At 38.0% G+C, this 12280-nt stretch overlaps 1 protein-coding gene and 1 long non-coding RNA gene across 2 annotated transcripts; one reads left to right on the forward strand and one right to left on the reverse strand.

Moving 5' to 3' along the window:
• Positions 1-1626: 1626 nt before the first annotated feature.
• LOC145481270 (uncharacterized) lies at positions 1627-3476 on the reverse strand. Its single transcript, XR_014048610.1, has 2 exons — positions 2483-3476; positions 1627-1873 (listed from the first exon to the last, which is right to left on the reverse strand). It is a non-coding gene; the product is annotated as an uncharacterized LOC145481270 (long non-coding RNA).
• Positions 3477-4550: 1074 nt separating this feature from the next.
• Positions 4551-5697, forward strand: LOC145481271 (uncharacterized). Its single transcript, XM_081459719.1, has 3 exons — positions 4551-4758; positions 4875-4982; positions 5504-5697. Exons 1-3 carry the CDS (start codon positions 4734-4736, stop codon positions 5695-5697), a joined length of 327 nt encoding a protein of 108 aa, XP_081315845.1. The 5' UTR covers positions 4551-4733.
• Positions 5698-12280: the final 6583 nt, after the last annotated feature.

Consider the following 12280-nt stretch of genomic DNA (forward strand, 5'->3'; position numbering starts at 1 on the left):
TTCAATGGTCATCAAACGGTTTTTATGTTTTCATAATTTAAACATATTTTTTAAAAAGCGTCTTGCTGAAGGTGACTAATTTTTTATTTAAACGAAGAAACACAACATAAGGCCTATTCCAGTGCAGCATAATGTCTATTGCACGTTGATTGGAACTACAACTGAACATATTTACAACCATCACAGAAAATTTGTTTACTGCTTTCGCTGTGCCTTTGATTGGATGAAAAATCTCTTAAGAAAACTGCCGAAGTCTCCCAATATTCTGTTTTATTTATTTATTTATTTATTTATTTTTTACATCACGGTTATACAGGCAGAATCGATCGCGACTCCCTCAGGAAAGATAACTATTTCGCTCTTTACTTGTTTCACTATTAAATGTCAGTTATCCTCTGCAGTTTAAGGTCTCAGCCAGTTGTCAGGCTCAAAAGTACAATATGAACGTTTGGGTAGCTTGTCATTGATATACTACAGCTTTATTTCTAAGCGGTTAAGTACTCCTTCTTTTTTGAAATCCCCGTCCTTCTACTACATGTACGGTGACCTGGCCCGAAACTTGGGGCGATGAGTTCACTGAAGAACTATCCATGTTCGTGGTCTAAGTTAAGAACATCAAAATTCAGAAAGATATGATACAACCAAGCGCGTTGCTTAATACACAAAGATGTAACAGAGCGGCCGTTTTCAACTAGATAACTTCAGGGTGGATCTAAAATTTGAACTTACAAAAACTCATAGACTCTTTGACACAAAATTCGTTTATCGAATGATCGTTTGAATGACAAAAAGTAAGATACAAGCTCTCCCATGAAAGCCTCTAATACCAGCCTGAGATTTAAAACTGCTTTTTCACCACCGTAAAGCCCAATACATCAAACAGGTAATGTAATTGTGTGCTTAGATTTCTTATGAAAGAGCAATTTTTCCTCTAAATTTGATAAATATAACAAGCAATTTACGAAATTACATGTTTAGTGGATCAATTAAACACGCAATGATGTTTTCCCTTTCTTTTTATTTGTAGCCTATGAGGAAAAGCGGTCGCTTTACTTCTGAATGAAAAGAGGAGGACTATTTTGCCTTAATGTCTCGTAAGAACAGCGAAATTGTACATCTCTTTTGAAATTTTACATGACAATTAACATAGATGAAAACTAGAAAAGAAAATGATCAAAACTGTTAAAGTTCTATCGAGAAGCTACTGGCGGACGGAATATCTTCGACACTCTATAATCCTCAGTCCTTTAGTCAAGAGGCTGTCCTTTGGACCGCAAGCCTTCTTGAGTAAAGCAACAGTACCGTCTGCCATTGACTACCTGAAGAGAAAACAATAGCCATTATTGTCAAAAGAAAAATGCAAGAGTAACTTTGAGGAGTGCAGTATCGAGGAATTCCATACTTAAACCATCTGAGGGCACTAATGTCTTTGTAGATTTTGGCAATTTTTAGCTTGCGCACAGACCTCTACTATTTTTAGTTGTTTCACGCGGAATCTAGTGGGTAATTACGTCAAAAATGTTACTTATTGCTTTAGTGTTGGTTGTTTTTTAAACAAGCCTGGTTACATTATTAGACTGTTCCAGGCTTTAAATGAAAATGCGAAGAAGGAAAAAAATGATCGGACAGGGATGCAGCGACGAAATGAGGGAAGGAGAGGATGAGAGCTCATAGACAAGGATAATTGTTACAGTGAGAATGAAACAAGGATAACATCTATTTATCAACAATGACAAACCTAAAGTACGTTTCTCCTTGGAAAAGCGACCGTGGTTGTAAGTTTTCTCGATTTTAGTCCTCTGGTCTCTCGCTATCCAGGCATTCCACTAGGCAATCATTGCCTCAAAGTAGTGTTCAGAAATGCTGTCTAAAGCTGAAATGTGAGATATATAAAAAGTGAATCATATGAAAAGCTTTCAAACACCTTTCATATCAGTCGCGATTTTAGTGATATCACACAGCTCTTTCCTTGAATAAATTTGTTGCCTATGGCATATTTGTGTTGTGCTAAAGGAGAACGCTATTCTGTAAACCATACGAGACTAGCGAATCAGAGCAACTTTAAGCTACTATATTAGTGCATGGGCATAGCCCGCTTTCCAAACACTGAGTAATCCTGCCTTTTTTTTCCCGAGTAATCTAGTCATGCAGTGTGTAAAACAAGATCAATCTATTTGATACGATCTACCTGTAACGTTACTGATCTTGCCAGAACTGGCTGCCTGTCGATGCTAGCTCTTACACTGTTCGAACAGCGCTTTTATGAATCCCTCCTTTAGCGGAAGGTTAGTTTTAACCAACCGAACAAACAAATTACTTAGTGACAAGTATACCATGGAGGCGTCATGAGAACACTGATGCAATAGGACTATCGCCATATCTTGAATGGCGTTATAGGAATTTATGGTTTGTTGCTGTTACTACTGGCGGCTTAGTTCAGAAAGGTGAATTTCACTAGCTTGAATGAGTTTAAGTTACTGACCACTCATCCCGACTGCTGACGCCTTGTTAAGAACCTCAAGTCCAGCTTGTGCTCCTGGCATAATGAATCTCCTTCTATTCCAAAAGCGTCAATAAAACAACAAATAAATCAAAGAAGAAGCGTAATCGAGTGCTTGCACACCGGGATGTGAGGCTTCACCACTAGCTTGTAGCACCGAGATCAACTTCTTGGCTTCGCTTGCAGAATAACCTAAAGCTCAAAAGCGTGTTCCAAGTGATTTGGAGCACTGAGGAAGTGGTGCCTTTTAAAATAGAACGAACCGAGAAGGAACCAAATGACATTCACATGGAGGGCGGAAATCGTTTGAGACGAGGTGAATAACCTTCTTTGTTGTCTTGGTTTTGAGTTGTCTTTATTCCTTGTTGAACGGTTGATCTCGTGATTCGTCGTTAGTCAGATTATGCCGCATGTCCTGGCATATAACACAAAATGGAAGAAATGCATCGACATTTTAGTGCCAATAAAGGGCATAGTGCGATAATTAACTTATCACTTGAGAGCAGCAGTGAATTGCGCTTTTTCTAGTCTTTGCAACTGGCTTAGTAAGGTGTCATTATTCATCAGCCACTTGATCATAGCTGATGGCAGTTATGGGCTTGAAACTTTCTGGAGGATTAACTTGAATAGAGAGGCAGGGGGTGGGAGTAGACTGCGTGAGGGGAATTGTTGAGAGGAAGAGAAGAATAGGGGAACGAAATACTTCAAACACTTATCTTTCTTGGTAACCAAGGAAGTGAAATTTCTATTTAAAGGTAGTCTGCTGAACAGGCGGATTAGCGATTAGCTCGTGGTCGCGCTCTGTGCTCGTGTATCGCGTTTCGCTCTTTGCCCCGCTAAGACGCCTATGCGAGTTTAAATCCTTCATCTACGGTTTGCTAGCCACGAAGAAAGCCTGACGCAAAATAAAAACGAAAGACAAAAATATCTGATGTCTCATCTCGTGTTTGAAAACAGATTGTCTATATTTGAAAGAGATGAGTAGTTCTGTTAATTTGATGGCATTGTAAACGCCACATGAAATTAAGCTAACTGATGTTTTGCGGTAACAGTTCACAAAGCTGACTGACGAGGCTCGAAGAGCGAAATGTATTTTGATCTACCGCGTTTTACAGCTTTTATACAGTTTGCATATATTTACTTTTTATTTTTGAAAGACTAAGAGCGTCGAATGTGAATAGAAGACGTGATGTCTTCATCCTATTCTTCCAGTTCACAAATGTGCTACTGAAACCGAGAACAAAATACTTAGTTTAGTTTTTAAGAAGTCGGACACTTTATGGTTACACTTTGCTGATAAAATAGCGAAACCGAAAAAAAGAACCTTCTTCAGCAACAACAAATTCAGTGGCAGACAGCTTTTTCAAGTCGTTAACGGACTTGCCACTATGACGACCGGATGGAAATTCCACTGCTCGTGGGCTAGTTGGACATGTTCCTGTTATTTAGTAAGCGGCGGTGTCTGTAATGAGGTTCCAGGTTCAGGTAAGTTAAGTTTAAATACACAGGATGTTGAACCCCAAAATAGTAAGCGGAATAACTGATTTCTACATAAACAAGACACCTGGTGATCAATAGTGTAACGAACTTCGTCAACAATACAACAGAACTTTTGTTCTTATAGTTAGATGCAAATGACCCTCTTCAAAATGCTTTCGCAGATCACGGAGTCATCATGAAAATGCTGATCCTTTTAGCATAATACATCAAGATTCTCCACACGTTTCCACTACGTTCTTGTTGGTGAAACTCTGAACAAGTTATCAGCTACAAACTCTCTTTATTTATTTATTTATTTATTTATTTATTTAAGATGTTCGGTTCTGTATTTGTATGCCTGGCAAACTTGAATTAGCCCTATTAAAACGAAGAGCTAAATTTTTAGTTACAGTTCATGAAAATTAGGTTCCACAGGTTCTGTTAACTGTCTATTGAAGGTGTACTCAAGGTGTTAGCTGGAAGTTGATAAAAACTATTGTTGTTCAGTTTCTTAGAAAGTGAAGTTTGCACAAAACGGAAGAAACTTTGACACCCCTGATATTTACGCTATGTAATGGATGAAATCATAATAGTTTCGTATAAGAACGGATGTAAATTCCACAGTTAATAAGCCTCTCTCGTTGGTCCAAGCATTTACGTAATAAGCATATATATTCTGTGCAGGATTGAGTAGGTCGTCTGTATTGATCTAGGCTGTGAAAGAAGCAGACAAATTTCTGTCAAAATCGCCACCATGGAAAAGATCTTTAAAGGGCTTGGTAAGTCAAATAACCTTACTTATTTACTTTGATTCGTGCGATATTTACAGGGAATTCACTTCAGTTAGGGCCAAAATAGACATTCTTCTTACGCAATCATATCCGACATAATACAGGTTCAGTAACCGGCAGGTTCTACAATTCTCACCAAGAATGGCAAAAGGCTCCGGATTGGGTGAAAGAACATTACAAAATAGAAGAACAACAACATTGCGGAGATATTAGTGAGTATTATTCTGGTATTACTGCATAATTGCTGTCGTTCTAGACTTGAAACTGACCACGGCCTGAATATGCATCTTTTGGCAGTCGCAGGCATCGTGGCGTCATAGATTACTTTCCGAGAAAAATAAACTTAAATTTTATCTTTTTTACTCCAAGGAAATTTATTGCTTATCAATATGACTTCAACGCCGTAACACAGTAGTATATGAGGGCCGTGTTTCAGCCTGTTTGCGCCCCGAGTAATAAGCTGATATTTACGTACAGGACAAGGTCTTAAAAATTGTAAATTTATAACCAGGTGAAAATATGGCACTGTGTGATAAGTTAGGGTTAAAAATTTAGCACCTATATGGAAGGTTTGGTTTTTTAGTTTCGTTACAACTGGTACAAGTGTAGATGATACTTTTTGACGCCATGGACTGGAATCTGAAATGTCCAAAATTAAACAGATCATATAAAACTTATTCAAAGTGTGATTTCATCGGCAATTTCTTATCATTTCTCCATTTATAATATCTAGACTCTATTCCAAGTGGAGCCTTGCAGGGAGCCGTCAACGCAGTGGCTGAATACGCGAAGCAGAATCCTGCCGATGCCACCCAGATGGGCATTAAGATCGCCCAAACCGCAGGCATCAAGCAAGAATATGGTTTGGCATTTGCCTCTGGATTTCTTGGTACTGCCCGTTTTGAAAAATCGGAACAGAAGAATTAAAGAGAATGACCAGAATACCTCAGAAGTTTGCCTGCAAGTTTTACCAAAGAAAGCAATGGATGAAATGTGTTGAATTCTTGGCTTCATTACTTGACAGAAATAATTTCATGAATAAAAGAAATATGAACCTTAATAAGACGGGCCCGGGCCGAATCCTTGGCTTGTATCATGCTATGGAGTGCGGGGTAGGGGTGGGGGGAGGGGGAGGGAGAGACGAGACTCATAAGGAGACTCATAACACATTCTCGTCATTTAGCTACGCAATCCTTAGGCGTTTCTTTTGTTTTAAAATAATTTGTAATCGGCCTTACTCGTCTTGCTCGTCTTGTGCGGAGGCGCAGACTATTCGTCTTGCTCGCCTCTTTTGGCAGCTTACGCCACAACCTAAGCGCGAAATTTCGTTTTTTCGTTGGCTTAGAAGTCTGAGAAGACACTAAACGCAAGTCAAGTAACATTTTGGGATCTTCTTTTTGAAAGCATTTTATGACTTAATAAATGAAAAAAATAATAATAAGATAAAATAAAATAGCGCTTTGCATTTTTCTCCTGATTTTTTCCGCCATTCCGCTTCCCGCCATTTCCCCTCCGGCTTCCCGTACCGCTCCCGCTCTCTATTCTCCCGGACTCCTGCCCCCTGTTCCCTCTCTCCACACACTGAATTAGTTTTTCCTAAGAAGGGCTTTCAAGGACGCACTTTTAAAACTTTTGCGGAGGCATAAAGCATGTCTATAATACTGCTTAACATGCAACACTGTTCTATTTATGGTTCAATGAACGTTACGTTTATTCTACAATCACCTTTTTCTAAGCAACACTTATTAGTTGTTTGTTTTATCAATCTTGGGATACATGCAGAGCTGCAATTAGTACTTCTTATTCAAAGTACAGAAGGAAAACTATGATATACTAAAATTAGATGGTTTTAACTCGCTTGAAGTAATCGGTGTTTCCTAGCCTAAAAGGCCTCACGCTGAAAACGGAAATTACAGTGTAAATTCCAGCTTTATTTTTTTTACTAAGTATTACCTGTTTGAAGGCGATGATAAAACGCTGAGCATTTTTGGCACAAAGTTTTACAAGTCATAATCTATCTTATTTAAAAAAAGTGGCAAATTTCCAGTTATGACACACACAAAGAAAAACGGCTTATGATAAGAACTTTCACACACAAAAAAGTTGTCCCTGCCAAAAGTTAAAAATGTCAATAATTAAAATAACGAAAGCAAGCATTAATATTTCTCAAATCTCACAGTTGACAGTAAGTAAACTCAAAATCAAAGTTGAAAATCCAGCTAGTTAGAAAGTACTTAGTGTAGTTGAAATGGCAAGCTCTGTTTTACTCTGCTGTCACTATTTCAATTTTGTGATACCATATAAATGTTGGACCTATTTTTCCATAAGCAGGAAAGATCAAGATCTCCTTTCTTCTCGTCAAGATTATAACAAGGTTTTCCGCTCGCGAGAGAGGAAATTGTCATTCACATTATAAAGCAACTAGAAAGTGTTTGATTGTCATAAATTTGATGCTACTACCCAAAAACATAAAATAGCTGGGATGGAACATTTTTATGGCAGAAGTTCTTGTCTTATGAGTTTAGCACTGGGCAGTACTCGCCTAGCATGACCGAGCTATATTAACTGAGCCAACCAAGATGGTTCTCAGGGGTCAAACACACAGTTTGTTGATCGTTCACACGTTGACCAGATAGTTTCCCACCGCCCAGGAGATGTCAATCCCTTTGGCCATTTTCAGAACGGTGTTTGCTGCGTAGACGAACTGCTGTAGGGCATTGCACCTGAATCGCTCTTGGTATGGTGTCTGATTCTTGTCATGGTACACAAAGAACAGGACATTATCCTGTGTGCCATACTGCAGCCTGGAATCTATTTTCAGCTTCTGTGGTATATCGTATCCACCCTGAATGTAAACGGGCACACTGTTACCGTTGCCGGTGGTGTAGTCGCACAGGACATAGTTTTGACTTCTGTCTCCACCAAATCCAACGAATGAGCCCTGCTTCCAGTTGACGGTGACCGTTTGTCCCCTGCTCTTGAGCGTTAGGGTTTCGCCTTTCAAAGAACCCATTGTAGCGGATTCTAATGTGATAAAATAAAGAAATAGATAATCAACCGCCGTTAGTAACGATTTCGATATTGTATTTTCGAAATAACTTTCTGATCTGTACAATATGTTAGCGCTCACTGTCAGCGTTAGTCAACGGCGTTCTCAGTATACCACAGTTAGCTTGTTACCCATGTTCATTCAACGCTATGATACTATGATGATAAAATTAATATAGTGGCATCAAATGTAGTTTTCCGGGAGCAAATGCGGTCAACATATGAAAACATAAGTTATACACCAGAATTTGCGAGGCTCAAGAAACTTACAGCAGTTGAACACAGAGTTATGGCGAAAATAGTCACGAAATCCATGAAAAGAAGTGTTGATCAGAAAGATAAAGCACAATTTTCAGTTCGCATCAGTTTTTTCATTCCGGTTCGGTATTAACAATCGCCAAACTGCTAAAGGATTGCAAGTGTACGCAGCTTTAGCTTTGACTGAGAAGACAAGGCTCTAAATAACTGCTCGATCTGTTTTTACTTGCTACCTTTCTTCTAGCTTGTGAACGGCAGAAAAATTGAGTTCCAAGAAGGATCAAATTTGCCTTTTACAAAATGTATTTAAAATAAAAATGATAAACAAAGACGTGCGTAGTAACCGAGGAAACTGAAACGGCAACGAAAAGGAACTCGGAAAAACATCGAAGATCGAACTGGCAAAAAGATGGAACGAAAATGAAATCGGCTGTTGATGAGTAATGTGATAAAACACGAATGTATATCGTAAATAACGAAAGACGATAAGCAAACTAAGGGTTTTTGATCTATAGACCTTCCTCGCTTATTTTGAAAATTTCTAACTAGTCGAAATGAGATTTTACTAGGTTTTTAGTCAATGCAAGTCATAAGAGTAAGAAATACTTCATCAGAATTTAATACGACAAATAAAGTTAACCTGCATCTGTTTCACTTATTATAACGAGACCATACATTCGTTGTGGAGTTTTTTCCCTAAAACTGTGCTCGTTTGGTATAACGGACTTTTGGTGTCATTTTAAGTTTAAAAGGTACTTACAAGTTTGTAGAAAGCAATGCAGGTGAAAATTGACGTGCCTTGAAAGAAGAAAAAGAAAAAAACTGTTAGATTAATTTCCAGCAGCAGATTTGCGGAATATATCTCCCTAGACGGGACAAAGACATTACCAACAAATAGCTAGTTATCAAAGATCAGTTCCATACCTTTGAAGGTTCCAGTGAACGATGACTAGTGGAAGAAGACGTTAGAACTTAAATAGTCCCAAGAAGGACTCAAACGTCACCGTGTCAATCAATATATGGGCGGGACTAGAAAGAACACATGAATCAATAGCTTCCTTTGCTATCTTTGTTTGATGTGTTTTTTCCTTTTGGAAGTTTGGTCTGATAGTTGTAAATTGCTCCTTGATGGCTCAAATAATGCCAAGAATTTACGCAAATCGAAAGAAAGGCGGAGTTAGTTCGATGACTGGAATGAGTACTTTGTAAACCGCCTCTTCGGGATGTTTGATCTCGAGATCGGAATTTGTTCCTCAAGCGTCAGAATAAAGGTCCATTGACGTCTAATAAAGATTTGTGGGTGGGATTTGATAAATTAGTTTTTAATTTGTGTACAGGGGTGAATAGCGCTCCTTGTGATCTTTGTTTTGAGATGTTTTTATTCCCTTTGGCTGTGTGACCTCGTGATTGGAATGTGTTCCTTGATCATCAAAATAGGGTTTGTTTATGTCAGTACAGGTTTCTTTACTTGTCACTGTTTCAAGACGTTCCTATTTCTAACAAAAGGATTACATCTTCACTTTATGAATCAAGGGAGTGACTTGATCATTATCTCAACCTTTGGTATATCGATGAATAGCGCCCTTTTTAGAACTTATTTAGATTGCTTTTGTTTCTGTGTTGAATTCTGCTCTGACTGGTCAATTATGGCGGTCTTTCTCTCGATGGGCAGTTTTCTTGTGCATAACAACGACAACCACAGGCAAGCCAAGCTCAATATGTTACGTAACAAACGCTTTAAAGATTTTGTATGGGACAATAACCCTAATCCTAAATATGCTAAAATAAAGCTATTGATGCAGAAAGTAAACTTCACTAAACTCAATGAAGGGATGTCTTTGTATCTTTTATGAAATTTGAGCACAACATTTGTTCAATTTAGACGAGTTTGTGGCTTACAGGTGTTTTTGATGTCGTTGGTCGTAGTAAAACGCTCGTACAAAACCACTGTTCCGTTCATTAAACCTTTTGTGATTCTACGTTCCCGTTGTGTTTTGGACTCAGCTACATCTCCCTGCAAGTTCCCCCAACTCTTGCAAGGTGAAACACAGACTTATAATTTTCATTTAATAAGGTGTATTGTGTCTTCGGGTGGTTTCTCATGATGGTTCACATCACTAGGTAAGCAGACATTAACTACTGGAAGAACTTGACATTTCCTTTGGGTCCTTATCACCAGCCGATATTTAATTGCCGAGCCGTAAAATTTTCTCAGTTGTGTAACTTTACTCAGTATTTCTTTTCTAATCGACTTCAAAGTCCAATTGCTGAATTTTTTTATCAGGCTGATGCAGTAGATGTAAATTATTATTTTTACTAGTCCAAATCATCTATTATAGGCAACCGGATGCAAATTCTGCGACAGATGGATTTATTGAACCTGATCCTGTTCGTTGGGACTTAGGCTAAAACCAGTTTCCAAAACAGTTAAACAGCAACCGGAATTACAAACTTGGGGAAAATAAAGCAATATTCATTAACGGATTTTGCTGTCTAGTGAGCGGATGTAAATTCCACAGAAGGTGGGCGTTTGCATATGTTCCCGTTATTTAGAGAGAAGCGGATGTCAATGAACCATGTTCCAAGTTCAGGTCATCCAAGTTGAATAGAGAGGCCTCTGCACGTTAACACAGAAAGCAGATCAAAACACTTCAACAAAAACAGAACGATTATCAGTTAACAGGCCTTTTATTCGAGTTATGGGTGGGTAGAGATTCCAAGGTACAATGGGCTACTTGAAAATGTCGCCCAGAACACGAAAACGACAACTCAGTTTTCAATGACAGCTGACAAGAAAGGAAAAGAATTCCTACTTAGGGCATACAAGCTCTTACCTTTTTATTTTTCTTTTATAAAAGAGATGAAACCTTGCTTCTAAGATGAGACTGAAGTATAAAATCATTTGGAACCAGAGTTAATTAAATATAATGGGCAATCAAGTTTCTCCGATTGCGTACGCAAGTTCCTGGAAAACTGCGTAAAAACTCACCTATAGATCGCTCGGCACGATTTTGTTTAACGATCTGAGTCTCATCTAATATAATTTATAACTGGAAAAGAAAATTATCTTATTGATAATAACGATATGGGTATTAATTGTAGCAGGGAAAACATAGACGAGTTCGAAGAAGGGCACATACTAAGCAAAGAGGTTATTGTCAAGCCATGATTTAATTAAAACCAGAAAAAAAATATAACTTCTGTTTTTGAGAAAAATGAAAACATATCATCGCTTTTTCTTTCTATTTCCAATTGACCCAGTTTCTGTGTTTTTAAACTTCGCCTCGAGAAGAAAAAAGACGCCAAGTCGAAACTACTCACAATATCAATAAGTGAGAAAAGTCTGTGCCTTCTAAGCAAGTATCCGTACTGAGCTGTTTTATGCCCCAATAGTTGTTTAAGCATGTTAAACAAGTCCCAAGTTCTTGTGGTCCGAGGCGAATACACAGGATGTTGTGAGCTAACATAGCACTGAAGCGGAAAAACAAACTTTAGATAAACACAACAGTATATATATTATTATGACAGCGTAAAAAGACTTTTGTTGTTTATGAGTAGATGCAAATTCCACAGCGAGTGCACCACTTGAGATATTTGCTCAGATCATGAAAGCCACAACGCAGTTTTCTAGGATAAGAGATATTCACTCGGAGACAACTGCCAATATATTTTGGGAACGTTTTTTTCTGAAGTGAATGCATTCTTTACTCAAACTCCTCGGCCAACTTTGAAATCTTGAATTTGAGGAAAAAAGAAATTCGGGATCATTTACTGCTTGGAATAAATAAACTTGGCCAATTAATTCAACGTGAGTAAGTTCCTAGTGTAACAATCTAGAGGAATACATTTGTTTCTGAAACAGCGTAGAAAAACAATTCGACAACGTTTAGTGAGATATTTAAACATGGGTAAGTTTTGTGAGGATCATTTACTTCTCGAAATGAAATAATTGAGTTAATTAACTTGGCCAACTAATTCAACGTGACCAGGTTCCTTGTGTAACAATCTAGAGGAACACATTTGTTTCTCAAACAGCGTAAAACAACAATTCGACAACGTTTAGTGAGATAATGGTAGTTTTCGAGATACATTTCGGAGAAATGTACGTTGCTGATTGATTATCATCGTTTCATGGTTTATAAACTTTTGTAAGAGAAAATGATCTTGACTTTTGTAAATACTTAAAAGAATGGCGCCTATGCGA

Source organism: Orbicella franksi, chromosome 3, assembly GCF_964199315.1.
Source record: "Orbicella franksi chromosome 3, jaOrbFran1.1, whole genome shotgun sequence".
NCBI lineage: Eukaryota > Metazoa > Cnidaria > Anthozoa > Scleractinia > Merulinidae > Orbicella > Orbicella franksi.